Source organism: Cyrtonyx montezumae, unplaced genomic scaffold (assembly GCF_038088225.1).
Source record: "Cyrtonyx montezumae isolate F1298 unplaced genomic scaffold, pur_monq_1.0 scaffold_0, whole genome shotgun sequence".
NCBI lineage: Eukaryota > Metazoa > Chordata > Aves > Galliformes > Odontophoridae > Cyrtonyx > Cyrtonyx montezumae.
In genome coordinates this window covers 21710290-21728525 of record NW_027071824.1, presented here as the reverse complement: position 1 = coordinate 21728525, position 18236 = coordinate 21710290, and the positions used below count along the sequence as shown (strand labels likewise).

At 39.5% G+C, this 18236-nt stretch overlaps 1 protein-coding gene across 1 annotated transcript in view; it reads right to left on the bottom strand.

Annotated features, from left to right (window-relative positions):
- Window positions 1–18236, bottom strand: part of PLD5 (phospholipase D family member 5) — a 151410-nt gene that overhangs the window by 33109 nt on the left and 100065 nt on the right. The window contains exon 5 of the mRNA XM_065729759.1: window positions 2268–2395. Coding sequence (XP_065585831.1) covers window positions 2268–2395 — 128 coding nt within the window. The remainder of the gene's footprint in view (window positions 1–2267; window positions 2396–18236) is intronic.

Sequence of the window (18236 nt, the reverse complement as noted above, 5' to 3'; positions counted from 1 at the left end):
ACTACCTCCTTCCATGCTAAAGGCAAAACTATTGATGCTTGAGTTGGGAAGGATACAGCAATGAGAAAATCTGTGAAGCTAAAGACACAGCTAAAGACACAAATAATTGGAAAAGGTTTCATTTTTCAAGAGTGACTTTTACTTGGAGAAAGAAGAATGTCATATGCAGATCATGTCATGCTAAAAGGGCTAGCTCGATACATTTCATCTTGTTAGTGCTCCATGCCATTCTGGGAATATGCTCCTTTGCGTAAAGTATGTAAGAAAACATGGAAATCTGTGCTTTTATTCTCTTGCTTTGTACTTGTAGTTGAACTTGATTTGTACAGCTGGAAGAAAAATCTGAATGCGTGGTTTTAATAAACTCAGTGAGCAGCCTAGCTCACCATTTTATACTTGCACTGTGCTCCTGTTACTTTTTCCACAAAGGCCTTCCCTTAGAAGCCTGTCACCAATTCAGACTCAGTTAGTAAAGAAAATTATATTCTGCTGATATTCATTTATCAGCACATAGCCTCTAACCAATTACCAGTAACATCATCTAAACTCCAAACCAGTTGCTGAGGCTTGCATCTTTATGTTTAATTACAGCAAGAGGAACTCAGAAACTGCTCTTGGCTGCAGAGCATTGCTCCAGCCTCATGCCTAGTAGAATAGGATGTGTGTGTGCACAGGTCAGGCAAGCAAAGCTAACAGCCACCTATTTGTATTTGGTACAACATTAAAAGTGAGCATATTTAGCACTACTGCTGCACTGGTGGAGCAGGTGCTCCTATACAAGTAGTGTTGTGCACTGGCCTGAATGTATCAGAGGCTGAGTAGGAGCAGTAAATATGCTGCCAACAGCATCAGAGCATGGCTCCAGATAGACACAATACTCCCTGAGCCCCTATTTCCCAGATACACTTGGTGTGTACTCTTTGAGAGAAGGAAAGTGGGGCCTGATCCCTCAGACATAGCTACATGGAGACCCTGGTAACAAAACCCAGCAGGAGCAGAGTTTCTGCAGTGATTGCTCATTACCTCATGGGGCCCTATGCACATGCCAAAACATTCTCCTTGAGGAAAGCACTCAAAAGAAAATGGGAGAACTCTGCACGTGTTTTGCCTCTTAAGTGGAAAGCTCAAGACAGATTATTATTTTAGGACTGCGTATCAGATCTTTTTGTCAGCGAGTCTGATTTATTAACCCATAACTCGGGGGTAAGGAAATTGGATATTCATACCTGATGCCAACAGAAACTGAGCATCTCATGTCCTCAGGCTGTTCTGAAACCCCAGCACACATTTCTCAGTTAACTGAAAGCATATTCTCTTTCACTGCAACTTGTGAAAAATATTTGTTTTTTCTCTCTGCAAACATTCCTCTGAGCTTCACCTTATCACCACATATAAAAATATACTGGTGTATGGCGGTAAGAGCAACAGGATTTCCAAATGTATGCAATAAAGATGATAAAATTTCAAAATACTAAAATAGCATCCACTTAAAGGTAGGCATGCCACATAAGCGGAGGTTTTCTTAGATGTACTTCACTGTGAGGAGACCAATCCTGTAAGGAAATCTTAAGATCTTCACAGGGAACCCAACTCCTTCCTTTACAAAATCATTACAGCGTTCAAAATTATGTATGAGTTTATGTTCTGCTCATGTTTAGAAAATACTTTTTGAATAGAAATTAACTACCAACCTAGAATGCTTCCTTTTCTCTCTGTTGTGCAATACAGAAGTAAAGGTCCACTCCCTAAATATAATCAATTGCAATCTCACACGGTCATTTATGCTCCTTAACTGACTGTAACTGATCGTTACAGTCAGTAACATTCCTGAGACATCTGAGGGGAAGAAAAAGCTACAGAAACCTACACAAAGACAAATAAATGACATTACTGATTAATGACTTCTTCACAGCAGCAGACTGCAGTATCTCAGACCTGGTGGTTGATGCAACTTACTCTGTATTTTCAATTGGTAAACCACAAATTACAACCTTCAAACAACAAAATCATCACAGAAATCAGCAAAAGGCAATAATTTAAAACAAAACAAGCCCAACAACAACCAATCCCAAAGCATAACTGTTGAGGATGGATGATTTGATTCAAAGAATTACTGTCTATAGTCTTTTGTCAGTGCAGAAGAGTCTCAAAACGGGCAGCCCCTTTGCCAGCAAGTCAGAAAAAGCAAGCTATGCATCTCCACTTGTTGGCCTCAAAGCAGTATTATAAGCTCAAAGGCTGTAGGGTTACTTTTTCAGTTCAATTACCTGTCCCAGTGACCTCCAGTCCAGGCTTGCACTTCCAATGTACACATGCTGTTTATCAACAATCCAGAAAGATGACTGAAGGCGGCCTTCATTATATGCTGACATGTTCATATACAGCACTTCAGCACCTAGAAATTGAGGGACACAACAATAAATAACATTGTTTAAAAGTACAGGATTTGCAAGCACTGAAATGAAGAAACTTTACTTTCCACAGTCTCAGCTATCAAAACTACTGAGGGACATAGTTAAACATATCATTGAGGTTAAAAATCAGTGGTAAAGTGCTATTGTCCCACAACTTCAGACTTGGCTAATATATATTTAATTAATACATAGTTTTAAAGAAGGCAAAGGGAACATCCTCTTTGTTTATTTATCTCCCACTTAAAATCACGAAACTGGTGTTGTTTTTTCCTGTTCGTTCCCAAAACCAGTTTAGTTTTGAAGATCTGTTCTGTTGCTCAAACTTGCTATGTACCGTAATGACCTCTGGAATCAAAAATCCCTTCCTGAAAAGCAAACCCGGCTCCGTTGCTCTGTGCAGTGCTTTGAGCACGCGGCCTGCAGTGGCTGCTGCGTGGCACAGGCACAGGCAGTGTGAGGGGGTGAGGAAGGAAACAGAGGCCTGAAGTACTGAAACTGTTCTTAATGCTGCTTGTCTGTGACACTGAGCCTGCCAGACTGAACTGCACGGTTTTCATAGGGTCCTGGGCCACTGCAATCAAGGAATCTCCATGTGAGGAGGTAAAAGCACGCTGGCTCCATCGCGAGTGGATATGTCTGATCAGCCCTGTTGGTCTGTTTGCAGCAATAAAACCAAAATGTATTTAATCTTAGGTAAGTTTGAGGGATTGTTAGCATCACGTTTTATTCAATGAGATTTTTTTTTTTCCAGCAATCTCTGTTAGTAAGATTAGGTGATCAATCTGAATTAATTACTGCCAAATGTAATCTACAGTGACCCAGTCTCATTTCAGCTGTCACAGTAACTGCTGGAAGGCGGGAAGAGCAGCAGCCACCTCCCAGAGAGCATCCATGTGCTCATCAGTACCATGCATTTTTATAATGCTGAGAAATAAATTACAACTTTAAAAGGACTCCAGAATATGTCGGGAAAAAATATATTTGTTTTTATTTAACCTCTTATTTCTGACCTTCTAAGAAATATTTGATTCTCAATTTTAACCTGCACCCGTTGCCCACCTCCGGCAAATCAATTATAAATTAAGTGTTAGCATTTTTACATAGGAAAAGTAACGCTGTTACAATCTTCCTTTTCATAACTGAGAGCCTAAAATAAAAATCCTCTTGAAATATTCAACACTGAACAAAAATGCTGATTGCCAAAGTCACTGCAGTAAACTATTCTACCAACAAGATGAACACTGAAAGCAGAAGCCGTTGTCAGCAACCCAGTTCTGGCTACAAGACCTAAGGGCAGTTTATGTATTGGTGTGATCACTGGGACAAGACCAGCACTCTAAAATACAAACCAGGCTGCAATTACCAAAATAGTGAGTATAGCAGCACAGGCGATAACTGCTGCACACGTACAAATAAAAACAGAACCTGGAACACAATTTATTTTCCTTCAGGAAACAGCCATCTTACAAGGCTGGGGAAACAGTATCTCTAAGTTAATTCAAAAAAAAGTCACGTGCCACAGCAGCAGCTTCTGTACCACCTATTCATGAGCCTTTAACTTTTGATGAAAGGAAACATGCATTAGTATTGATAATTGCCTCTGTTCTAGAAGCCCTTGAGATGCTTTGTTAAAATAGGCTTATTGGACCCTCAACACGATCCATCATCCCAGCCCAGGTCCCACGAGGAAATTAATTGGACTGATCAATACGTGAAGCCATAACAGAACTCTTTATCATACCGCAGCCTCAATTACACGAAGCTGGGTCTACTGAGTTCAACCAGAAGGCACAATTTGTAGGTTTGATTGCTACTATAGATACCAGACTCTTAGAAAATAAATCCAACAATTTTGGTTCACTAAACGTTAAACTGCAAGATGAGAGCTTAGAAAAAAACAGTGCTGTCACTCAGAACTCAAGTGGATTTCCCATGAAACTGTGCCCTGTAAAGGCTGGTTCAGAGTGCCCCTTTCCAGCATGAAGAAAGAACACTGTAGGAATCAAAGCATGCTTTATGCAGCTGGCATTATCTCTGAGTACTTTCTCTTCTAGGTTTAAAGGCTCAGCACCCCAGAACAGGGCGGTGACTGAAGCAGGTTGGGGTGCACAGAGGGGACCCTGCCCGCGAGCAGCTGTGCTTCCTGTGAGGCAGGCCGCAGCAGGCCGGGCTGCACAGGGCCAGGCTCATGCTGCAGAATGGAGGAGGCAAACAGAAGCCTTGATCCTGGGCCTGCATGCAGCCTGCAATAGCACCAGCGTCACTGAGCCAAATCGCCTCTCTGGTGGACACAGTAAATTGTTCTTATAAAAACAACCAGAAAGAGCAACTGTTTAGACTGCTGTTATCTCAACTGCCTTTAAAACAAACATGCAAATTCTGCCTGCAACAACTGTCAGCAGCACCAGTACCAGCTAGGCTTGCCCTGGAGTCAGCAAACATAACGTCCAAGGAACAGAAGCTGTGCTGCTTGTACTGTGGCTAAAACTGTCCTTCTGTCTTCACAACTTTCTTACTCTGTGGCATTCTTTAAACCAAAGAAAAATAGGAAAGGGGAAGGATCTAAGGATCGAGAGAAGAGCAGACAGAGGTACCTAGGAAGCTGCAGTGAGGCGTGACAGGCAGAGAAAGGCCCGAGAGCCCGACCTCATCAGTCCTGACAGAAGGAAACTGCACAGCAATGAAAAGCTAGTGGGAGAAACTGAGATATGCAACCCAACAGTGCATGCTGGGACAGCGTGCTGAGCAGAGCCCCAGGACAACAGGCTGGGAGGCAGGCTGGGTACAAATGCTCACCAGAGGAGAGCTATAAAGGTGGAGGAGAGAAATCGGGACTTTTTAATGCCCCTTCTCCCCCATCCCAAGGGAACAGGGCCTGTCACACAAGGATATGGAGGCAGTCTGAAGGGGCAGCTGCACCGGCTGTTGGTATTCTGAGGATGTGGGGAAATTGGTAAGAGCTCCCAGCAGGGAAGGGAGAGAAAGTTCTAGTATACTATGTGAACTTGGCCAGTAAAAGCAATGCTGCTAATGGCTCTCTGCAATATCTGCAGTCTGAAGCTGGTAAATCTTCCAGCACCACATCCAATCCACCATGCATCCTCCAGCCAGCTCCCCCACATGTCACCACGCTGGCCACAGGAGGAACAGCCGCTTTCCTCAGCTTACCCATCTTGCTGTCCCTTCACTCATCACTGTGTTGCATTCCCTTTGCTCATGACACTGTTGTTTTCCTCTTATAATTCTGTGTATTCCCATCAAACATTCCAAGTAACATGACCTTTCAAAAGGAATCTATGGGTTTGAGCCATGGCCTATTTGCTTCACATTGCTGCTGACAGTCACTTGGCACACAAAGATATACATTTTGATCCATATATTTTGGACAGTGGCCTCAAGCTAGAGCCAGGAGCAGGCTTACCCAGTCCAAACCAGGAAATCTAGAGCTCACAAGGCATGCACACACTTGAGCACTGTGGTGCTCAAGCACCCACATGCAGGTAGGAAGCAATACGCGCTGTGCTCTGTGGAGATGCTGTTAGTGCGCTAACTTAAGGGTCATCAAAAGATCCTTTACTTCCCCTAGACTTCTATCTTATTTTTTTAAAGACAACTTGCTCATTAGGAAAAATGATTGTGCGTATATACATCTATGTAGATGCATATATTTTCAAAGTGAACACTTCCTCCCTTCTGTTCTGCAATAGGTGCTTCCATTTTACTTGCTTCCATCTACAATCCTTAGTACAAAGTACACCTATGAATAAAAATAAGTTTCCTTCTACTGAGAGAGAAATTCAGAATTTTCCATACCTTGCCATGTGGCAGAGTACCTGCCACATAAGAGACCCCAGCAGAGCATCAGCTCCCCCAGGAACTTCTATGCTTTCTTCTCAACCGATTGCAAAACCTCTGGAGTTGTTCCAGAAGCTCCATTAGCGTGACCTGCCAGTGCTCAGAGGACAAGTACAAAAGCAGAGGAATGCACAACTTGACAACACAAAGTTGTTTTTACCTCTGAATGATTAAAAGGCAAAACAGACTATTTACTATTTCTTGCTCTTTATGGAATATTGGATTTGAAATGTAATTTAAAAGTCTGCCTGGCTGTAGAAGGATTAATGATTCAGACTTATTTTACAGAGAGAACACTCATGGACTTTTAGGGAAATCTCTGATGGCAATACCTTCAGTGCAAATCAGCTGTTTTGCTTCTATATTCCCCTGTTCCTCTCACACAGACCTCTCCTTTTTGCAAACTGCCAGGGCTGATCCTGACATTCTGAGTTTATGTGCTATTCACAAGTTCAAGCCCATAGTAATTCAAACAATACAACAGCATATATACTTTTTCTTCAGCAGCTCCATATGCAACTGCCGCATACATACAAAAATGAAATTATTGCTACACAAAGAAAGTGTATTCTAGTAGAAGGCCAATAAAAACAAGAGAGCTTACTTACTACTAGTGAAACTAGTGTTCACACCACCTTGACCTTATGTACCTGTCTTAAACTGTAGCGAACTGCCTTCCAGGCAAAAATGTTTTCTTTTTGCATGAAATTCCCACTCTCTGACAATGTACAGTCATAAACTACATGCACACACAGCTTCTCCAAACAATATCAGTGCAGTAAATGGGTCTGCTTCAGATTGAGACCTCATCATGGAAAATTACTGGATTGCTTGCTGCCTTACTTTACATCATCTAGTAGTTTCTGATACAAAGATAGCTTAGAGGAAATCAGCACACAGAAAAAGGGTCACCAGCTGAAGCCCCATGGGCCCCTTCCAGTCCACCACTGGAGAGATGCGGGTGCCTGAAGTAGTCCCTGGAGCTGAACGGGATGGGCTCACAGGCTCAGGGCTGCAGTGTGAGTGGTTCAAAGGAGAACACATAGAAAACACTCAGCTCTGCTGGCATGCTCCCCAGCCAGTTAGTGTGTCCAAACCTGGCTGTAGCTCAGAGGCTGCTGGGAGAGCTCTTCCCTGAGCAGATGGGCTGCAGTCAGGGATCTCCTTGAGGAGCAGTGAGTGTGAGCAGAGAGGCCTCTGTCACTGCCAGTTGCCTTTCCAGTCCCCTTTCCAGTCCCCTTCTCCAGGCACCCAGCCAGTTCTGTGCCTGCTTCCCTTAACAGACCATAACATGCTGCTAGGCTGAGGCTTGTGTGATCAGGGACAGCTCACCAGTGGGTTTTGCTTTGTTTTGTACCTTTTTAGTGCATTAAAATAATTTATGTGAACCGTTGCAGCCCCAGAGGCTGCTCTACCTTGATTTTTTAAATTAACAGGAATAGAACAGATCTCATTTTCAGTGACTCCTTCTCTCCAATACTTCCTCAGCTGTGCCGGAGTCACTTTTTGGGCATCCAAAGAATGCACTGGATCAGAAACCAGAACAGGTTGAAAAAGAAGTATATAATAATAATAACGAACAATTTTTCTGACACAACTGGAGGCACAGCACAAAGATGGGAGTGAGTGGTTGTGGTTGGCTGCGGCAAGATGCAGGAACTGCTCTCCAACAGTGCAGCCATTTAAACGCATGCCCATGTGAGTCTCAGTTCCTCTCAAAACCACACACATCCATGGCCATGGTGCCATTTCCCAGTGCCTTTCACCTCGCATATCCACTTGCATCACACAAACAAAGTAGACATGAGGGCAGTATTGGTATTTGATTGCAATGACATTTCCCACATGCTTACACAATGGTTCAGATTGATATAGAAGATCCAAAGACCCACCAGGGGATGCCTTGTGTGTGCACTTTGCTCACGGTATGCGAAACAACAGATTCTTGAGAACAAAGGAAAGGTCAGAATTAATTTATTTCAATTGCTTGTTTAACTGCAGTGACATCTTGGGAGCTAGTTAGTTCCCAAGGCAACATTTATCCAAATACACCATAACAGTGGTTTCCAAGATTTCAAATGTTGGCCTTTGTTGCTTGTCCGCATAATCAAAATACCAATTTCTCAGCTAAGTACATTGTACCAGACAGAGTTCAGCATCACAGCGTTACAGTTCTCACCCATGTGAATGCATTTTACACTGACTGCTGTGCCCTTTGATTTATTCAGCAGTAAACCTGACAAAAACCCAGAGTGTTTACTTCCATGTCACAGGAGGGAAGAAAGAGAAGTTTGATAACATTTCTTTGTAAAACCTACTCACAGCAACTAAATATAACCTCTGATGCATGGAACAAAACACCAGAAGTCCGCTTTAATACAAGGTGGGCAAAACATGGCAAATAAGACAGTGAAGAAAAGCTTTAAGAGACAATTTGTAATACCATACATTTGTTGGTAGTTTTTTTTAATGTGTTTGTTTTTGGGGTTTTTTTTTTAAATCATTTGCACTGCAGTGGTTCTTTCCTTTCTTCCTACTTTGCCCTCTAAAATCCTGTGGTGTGTACTTGACTTTTTACGTAAGAATTTCACCTATAATTTTAGAATTTCATGTGCCACATTTTCCACAAAAAGCAGAGTCCGTAAGATAACTATTGTACAACAAAGTTTGATAGAATATATATCTATAATTTTAATTTCCACAAATTTTTTTGCCTTCCATTATTGGAAGAGAAGGCTGCTCATTTACTAGATGAAGCTATAAAAGTGATTGCTTTACAGATTGGGAGAAATAATTTTCCTACTTAGCTGATTCAGGCAACAAAGCATATTACCACTTAAAGGAAGACTATTATACTTTCAATAAAAGCATTTACTAAAGCTAGATTGTGACTTTTTTCTTTGCCTAATTATAAATGCATGAGTTTTTACTATAAAAGAAAGCTATTTTAAATATAACAGAGATCAGTAAACTCATGCACTTTCCACTGTCAAAGATCCTTTACTTGGATTACCATTATGAGGAACTAGATTCCTTTGTATATTTCCTAGATGTAACATTCTAGAATTCAGGGACGTTTTTTCCATCTTCACGAGGAATGAGAATCACACCCTCTAGGAATGAAAATCTCAGGGTTCATTCCCCCCCAAAAAATACAAACAAAAAAACCCCACAGCAACTATTTCTCTCTCTCTCTCTTTTTTTTTTTTAAAGCAACATTCTGATATTTATATATTCTACATCTTTTAATATTACTATTGGTCACTTCTAAACGTTGACTAGTAATAACCCAAAATGTGGTCTTCAGACATCTGTGGTTCTGCTTTGACTAACGTCAGAGTTTCCTTTCTGTCAAGGAGACAACTCAAATCCAGGTGAGAAAGTATACTGTAGGACACACGAAAAGGGGAGGATAGAGTATATCTCCACAGAGGGCAGTGTTATTTAGTTCTAAGATGCTGCTTTTTATTTTTAACAACTTCATGATAGAATTCATTTTTTCCCTGCACATGCACTAACTGATGAGCTAGCCACAGCCATATAAAGAAAACAGAGGCACGGCCAGCTCTAACCCCGGTCTGCCAGTGGCACGGCCATTTCCTTTTACTACCCACTTTCCCTAACTCTTCCCTTTGATCCCCTTATTTTATTCTGCCATGTCAGCCTTTGACTTTTCTATTTTTATTCCCAGATCACTGCTATCAGAATTCTACGTATGCTTTCATCTACCTTGTCACAAGCCCACTACAAACATGCCAGGCCTAATACAGGCATTCTTTTCTGATATTTTCCCCAAATTCCTCTGTTTTCTATTCCTGTTCTTCTCTTTCATCTGGTTAACTCCTCATCACAGAATGATTCCCCTAGACCTACCTTTTATTTCATCTGCCTTACTACTTCCCTCCCAACATCATTCTTCATACTCTCCTACTTCAGTCTTAGCTCATCATTCCACTCTCTCCTTGCCCACTTATCCACTGCTCCATTTATTCATTCAATTCTTCATTCTTCCAATTATTCGAGGAACGTATCTTATTCTTTGACTACATAAGTAGCATGATGTATTTTACCATCCTTAACAGAAAAGTTTGTGGAAAGAATTATTTTTCTTAGAGATTTAAGAGTAGAGTTTTGGGGTACCCAGTTTGGTCCTAATTTTATTGTGCATTTGCTAGAAGTCCTGCAAGTATTAACTGATCATACACGACTCAGAGGTAGTCAGATCACTGGCAGATGTTGAAGGTTAGGACTCCAGGAGCATTTAATAGCTTTCTTAGTCCAAAAACCACCTGAAGCTGAGTCTAGGGTTTTTAAAAGAGCTAAGCACTTTCATAGTTTCTTCTTTTATAGAAATATGCAGAATAGACTCTGCAGCTCTGCTGTAGCTGGCTCAAGTGTCTTGATTTACTACTGCCTCTGACCAGTCTGGATGCATTTTTGAAGGCTACAGAGGTGCTTCATACATTAAATGAAGAAATTTTAAAGGGACAGCTGTACAGTTCCCTAGCTGTTGGCCATAAGTAGAAAAATCCACACAGTGCGCTGAGGAAAAACAAGATGTAAGGAAAAAATGCTCTGTCTCTGAAGAAATACACAAAGGACACAAATCAATAGCTTGTCAGATAGCAGCTTTTTAACACAACTTGACTTTCTTCCAAGCAGCCCATCTGAAACGTAGCAAGTAAAATAAAAGGAAGTCACAACCCCACAGATTCTATGCTATTAATTGAGTGAAAGGCACACGCAGTGCACAGTCAATAATTGTGACAGCACACTGAAATCACAGAGGAACTTAGCATACTGAAAGACTAGACCACAGATATTATCTCATTTTGTCACTGTAAACATCAGCAACTGTCTGTGAAGGATGGGAATAAAGATCCAAAATTATTCCCTCATGGCACCTCCATCAACCAGGTCTGTAGAGTTTTCCTTACACTGGAATCCCTATGAAAGTGAGGTCAGAAGATAGCACACACACTTCTAGTTGCAACAATCACATCATAGACTTGATGCCAATCCCTTCAAAGCACTCACTCTAAACTGCAGGAGAAAGTGCTGTCATTATTTTGGAGGCTCATCTGAAGTAGCTAGCTGAAAGGGAAGCCTGAGGGATCAGAGTGTAGATAGAGTGAAAAGACAGAAAGCAAAATCAACTGGATTCAATGAAAGGTCAAACTGACAGCAGTTAACAGGGTCATACAAAGCACAGGAAACAGTTCTGCTGGGTAATGCCTTGGAATAAAGCAGTCTGCTGCTGTAGGACCACTCTCTCGTGTTATAAAAAGCAAAACAGAGCAAATAAGGCTACATTTCAAGATAAAAAAAAAAAAAAGAATAGTCTCATACTTTAAGCTGTTTGAAAGCGCTCAGAATTTTCAGATCCCACATCTGAAGTTCCACAGAACTGCTCTGTGTTAGGAAAGGCAACACAGGGCAGCTGCAAATCTCATTTTCTGAAGACTTAATTTAAGCCCTTGCAGTCTAATCTTATCCACAGTGACACTGATGCATACTGAGTGCTACACAATCATAAAAATTCCTTAAAATGGCCGAGTCACCAGCGTTGGAAAAGACTTCCAACATCACCCAGTCCAACCGCCCTCCTACCACCAATACTTCTCACTAAACCACATCCCTCAGTACACCTAAATATTTCTTGAGCACCAACTAAAAAATAATCATAATAAAAAAATCATCAGATGGTGTGTGTCACAAACTGATGACAAAGTAAGTGGATGCGTTGGCACTTATCTCTGCATCATTTCTACATATGTAAAAAGGGAACTAAGCTATTCCTCCTCTGTGATAACTATGAAAGTTTATTCCTGAATATTAACAAAGCTTGTTTTAGGATTAACACCACAGAAAAGAAAAAAGAGAAAAAGTTTGTCTGCAGATTAAGCTTTGACCAGTGCTCATTAAGGAAAAGATGAGACTACACAATGAAAATGATAGCAAAATAAAATATTGTACACATGCTTACATGAACATAACTACCTCCTGCACATTAAATTTGATAGGGTCCAGTAGGAAGAAGAGTGTCTTATTCAGCTGACATCGTGGCTACAAGAGTTTAATGGCATATAAAGACATGATACAGAGAACGTGGATTTTACATACCATAAATTCCTGTTTCTCATATTAGGGAATGCACAAGTGGAGTATCAGCTCTTGATTTTTTTATTTTTATTTGTTGAGGAGTATATAGCACCAATTCAATCTGCAACTATCAAAAAGCTTCTGTAAGGATGACCATGCTATACTTAATCTCACTATCTGCAATGCTAATGCTTCCATCTCGCAAGACCCTTCTGGCAATACTTAATTGCAGGAAGAAGGCCTTCATTTTACAAGGATATATACTAAGAAGAAATCAAAGACCAAAGAGAAAAATCTGTACTGGCTTCCTGGCAATACTCAAAAACATTTTAATAGAGGCTCAGCATAAACATTTATGATTACCAAAACCCATCTCTCCCAAGAGATGACACAAATACAGTTATAAACCAGGCTAAAGAAGAATATTAGTTTTTAAATTGCACCCTTCAGTAAGCACATTTGAGTTCAAGAGATCAAAATAATTAAAACAAGCAAAAAAAAAAAAAAAACCAGAAAGAAAAGAAGACAGAAAATGAAAGGAAATACACTTAGATAAGTTAATCATTGAAATAAATACAAGTCAAAAAGATTTCAAGGAACAATGGATCTTGAAGCTGTAGAATGTTGCTACTGTGGGTAGTGCTTTGTGGATGACAAAAAGACAAACAGATTTAAAAGTGTTTGTTGAAAGATCAAAGAAAATGACAGATATCTAAACTCCATCACAAGGGAGCCTGAAATCTACAAATTGCTCAAAGAATAATAAAGTGTAAAGAGATAATTTTACTCCACTTGTTTCTGTTGCACTCTCTGCATAAGCATGCAGTTCTGATTACTCCAGCAAGGCAGATAATATACCTTCAGTTTGTTTCTATTACCTCATGGCTGAAAAAAGTTGCTCAGTGATCATTTGCATGAAAAGTGTTATTTTTGAAAGGCATTGTAATCTTAATAACACTCTTTTGACATAATTTTGAATTGAATATAGATATTATATAGTCCTGTAACTTTGCTGGTATTTTTCACATCCTCTTATTTATACATGATTCCTTAGATCAAAACCATCAGGAGCAGAAATCTATTTCATTTTGAGATGTGTAAGTGACTATGAATTTCTGTACTAAATGTTAATATTTGCTCACTGTGTACAGTTAACATTCTGCCTGAGGACAGAAAATACATTGCATGCACTCTCTTCTCTGGTGTCCCCATTAGAGATAATCACTCTGTAAGAGTGGGAAAAGAGAGATGAAAATGACGGAGAGCAATGTAGAGGTATCATTCTGGGATCCTTACTTCCACATGGATCACTTCAGACCAAGCTTCATGTAATTTCATTTCCAACCACTAGGCTGTATAAAAATTTATAGAACACCTTAGCATTGTGGAAACTTAAGGTTACTTTAAAAATTAATGTATAAGATCAACAGAAAAGGTTGGATGGGGCCCTGGGCAGTCTGATCCCACAGATAACAATACTACCCACAACAGGAGAGTTGGAAATGGAAGATCTTCAAGGTCCTTTCCAATCCAAGATATTCTGATTCTATAGTAAGTCTGCAGTGACAGATTAAAGCACAGTTCTAAGAAGTCAGTCAAGTTTCAAGTGGAAACGAAACACCTGGGATCTAGATGAGTAGGTAAAATTCATCAATGATAAAATATACTGCTTTCTTTGGACTCCTACATAAAACACCATTGGCTATTATTCCTTCCAGGATGAGATAGCACTAGTGCTTCTGCAACTGAGAGCACAGGGTAGCAACACTTCCACAGACTGAACACAGCTACCTAACAAATGCTTTCCAAGCTCATACGGTCCTGGCAGCTCTTACCAGCTCTTCCAGTAACAGTAGGTGGGAACTTGCATGCAATCTATATGTTGTAGAAAAGTCATAACTAATTTCGTCTAATGCCATCTGTTATTGGTTTCTCTGTGCCAAAAAGTGTCAGCAACTCAAACCACTATTGTCATACAAAAACCATTCATGCAAATTATCAAGCAAGATTTGGAAATATCTTCAGTAGTGCGAACCTGCTATATTGGACCTGACTACTTATTGTTAAACAAAAGCAATCTGACTGTTCACAAAACAGCTGGATTACCAACACTTGTAGCTGTTCTGGAACTTCCAAAACACAAGCACATCTATTTCCAAATCCATGAATACATATGCCTTAGTAATAGATTCAAATGCAAAGAAATCAGCAAACTGCAAATATATACGAAAATACTGATCAATCAACTGTGAAAGACAGAAGTCTTTCAATTAAAAATTTTAAAGCAGAAGAACTAGGACACTGTTTCCTTGTTTCTACTAAACATAGAATGTTAGAAATACCTTAGAGTATTATAGTCTTAATACATCAAGTCAGGTATACTACTACTAACTATGGTTCTTTTAAATAATTGCTACAGATACTGGAAAACAAATAAGTGATATAATATAATGCAAGAATACACATTACACATGCATTCCTTTCAGAGATATTCATTTCTAAATCTAAAGATATAGATGCTGTAGAACTTAAAATTAGACTTTGTCACCTGCATTTCTGGCTTCTGTGGGCACCAAGAATTTTTAGCTTAAACAAACCTTTTTCCCCTTTCCCTCTTTCAAAAACAAGTCAGTACAACCCAAGACTCTGATTGCCTCATGAATTTAAATTAAAGTTTTTCTTCTTTTTATTGGTGTAACAGTCTCACACTACTAATTTTCTAATGCTAGAGAACTCATTCAGGCAGACAATGCCTAAACCTTCTTAGAATTGGTGGGTTTCAGATTCGTAAGAGAAAATAAGCTGTTTTACATTGCAATCTACCATGGTGCCTATTTTGAGGATATTCGTGTGTCTGATGAAATTTTAATCAGAGAGTAGGCACTGTTTCCTACAAAACCTTAAACAAAAACTGGACTACTGCACCTGATGTTGTTGAGCTAAAACATCTAAATTAAGACAGTAGGCAATGATAATGGAAACTATGCCTTCTGCCTCAGAACTGCATAGACTCAGAACTCAGAACATTCAGAACTGCACAGGCGGATCCAGTCTCTGACCAAGTTTCAAAATCCTGTCCTATAACTAGAAACTTAAAATAATTCTTCCACATTTCTTTCAAAATATGTGAGGGTAGCAGGAGGAACAGAAGCAGAGCAAGGACAAGATATCTTATAGAAGAAAAAGATATTTCTTCTATCCCAAATAAGCCTCAAGTTTAAATGAAGGCATAAATTAGAAGAATTTTTGTAAACTAGAGCTTAATTATCAAGGACCAGGGAGATCCTCTACAGAATATCCTCTACATTTTACAAACTTTTCTGGTCACAACCCCTATCCTATGAAGTTAAAGATCTTCAGTACTAGCTTAAACAATCTGATTTCCAACATGTGCCTGGTAAGGTAGATAACTCTCTTTTCAAGCTGAAAATGTTAACATTTTTAGATGGATCAGGATTTTGAACCTATTCTTCCACAATTCAGGCAGATGTTCTGTGTCAAAAACATTTTGTCCATCTATATGCATCTCCAAGATGTAACAAAGGTTTTACCCACCCTCTCTTTTCAGTCATGATTTAATAAGGTTGGACATGGCTTGGCTTACCTTATATTGCAGGATCTAGCTCCCCAGCTGAAACAAACGAGAAACATTTCTTATGAGTCCTCATGGGATTTAGGCATAAAACCAATGCTGAACACTTCCTTGCTATCAAGACTTCAGTGGATGTGTGCACACTTAGCAACGTAAAATAAGTCAATTTAGGTGCCTAAATAGAAAGGCTTTCCTCCCCCAGAACAGCTAAACAGGACTTTCTGCAGTGCTGCCCAGATGTTAGATAGATACCTGAATGTCCAATGTGAAACCAAACTATGAAATTCAGATCCAAATTTCTTGATCCTCTCAAACCCTTGATCCTCTCAAAGGACCCTACTTATTTGCTCCTGAAAAAATAAAAACAAAATGAGTCTATTCTTGGTACTTCTGAATTTTAAAAGTGACACAACTTGTCTGTAACACCCCTCCTTTCATAGCTTTATAGAACCTAGCCTAGGAAAGACTGACTGAGAAGAAAGCAGTGGAACTACAGTTCCATTCAGTGCCTTAGATAAAGCCATCAGCTGAGCTTCAGCTCTTAGAAGTACTCTTTACACTCCCATGCAGCATATATCCATTAGCATCTACTCCAGCTTCCCAATGAATGGAGTGTATAATTCTAATAGTCTTCACACTGTTTTTTACCCAGCATTATCCTCATATGAAAAGAGATTTAAGCATTACTTAAAGACATAAGTTTAAGTTATTCTTCTACATAATGCAACTATTAAAACTATCTTTTAAACCAGTCTAGACCTTTTCTACACACCACAGATTACACGTGAGACTGCAACTCGTAGGGACCTGCCTACTTTCTTAAAATCTCCCATGGTTTCTCTTTCATAATCTGCACAAAGTCCACTGTCCATTTGTTTGGAACATTTTTATAATATTGAAACCAAACACTGTAGGTTGAAAATTTAAATTTAATCATGCTTTCCCCTACCATCTGCCTACAGAAAACTTCAAACTCCCCCTGCTCTCCTCTCGCCCCAAACATACTTTATGTCCATATAAACTTATCAGAGTTAGCAAGGCTACCTCCTAATAGATTTTTCTTTTCCAAAGAAGTAGTTTTCCTCTCAAATGGAAGATTCTATATTCCTTGCACTTGCATTACGTAAAGGCTCTAGGTTAAAAAATACTACCTAACTGACAACGTGTTTCCTAAGGAGAAAATAGATTGAGGTTCTCAAACGTTCTCCATCTTTCTATAACAAAACACAAGTTTTTCTTTCTATAACATGTTAAAACTATGAAATCTTCCTCCCATTCACTCACACCTTGACATAAGGAAAAGGAATGTGATTGTGGTCGAAGATAAAAACTGGTGTTCCACAAGGCTGACAGCTCTGAAAGCACTCTAGGCCTTAAGTGTGCCAATAAAAGTAGACTGAATAGGGCTTTAAGCACTTTTATGTATGATATATATGTATTTAAAATATACAGTAAATAAACATAATTAAATATTCACTATTGCTGTCCATTGGAGAACAATTTCATTAAAACAGAAGTAAGGAAGAAACATTCTAAAACACAAAACATTCCAAAGCATTACATGAACTTTCAAGATTAAGCCCATCTAAACCATGCTCTGGTGGTTCAGTCTCCATTGTCAACCCCAGCTACACGTTTCCTATCCTTACATTGCACGTGACCTGTGAGATAACACACTGAGTAATGCAGAAATTAAATGCAAATTAGAATTATGCCAGTAATAAATAAATAAATAAATCCATCTGTAGCCAAAACAACCCCCTGGACTGTTTTACCGCATGAGCACTGGTGCCGGGAAGAATGCAGGGAGGGGCAATATGTGGTGGGGAGGGTAAAGAGCAGCTTGGGATCATGTAGCTGCTCAGACATCTAATTTGTCATGGAACAGTAAATTCTACTGTTTGCAATCCAAAGTGCACAAATAAAAGCTCAAAAAGCTTACAGAGCTCCACTTTCTATTTTCTACTGATTTCTTTGTCTGCCTACAATAATATAATTTGTCTGTTTTTCAAATTTGGTTGCATCTAGCTAAGAGACAGTAACCCTAAGCAAATCTTTACAAACTGCTTGGTCAGAATACCATCTGATGATTAGTTCTTGCCCTACTTAACACAGAGACTTCATACGATTCTTCAGTTCCAACACTAAAGTTTAATAGTTTTAAGTTAAATTAGACGATTTTTTAGAAAAAAAATCTTATTTGTGGAATGGACAGTTTTCTTCCCATATCTGCCACAGCAAGCTCTGACAAAAAGCACTACTTGCAAATATAT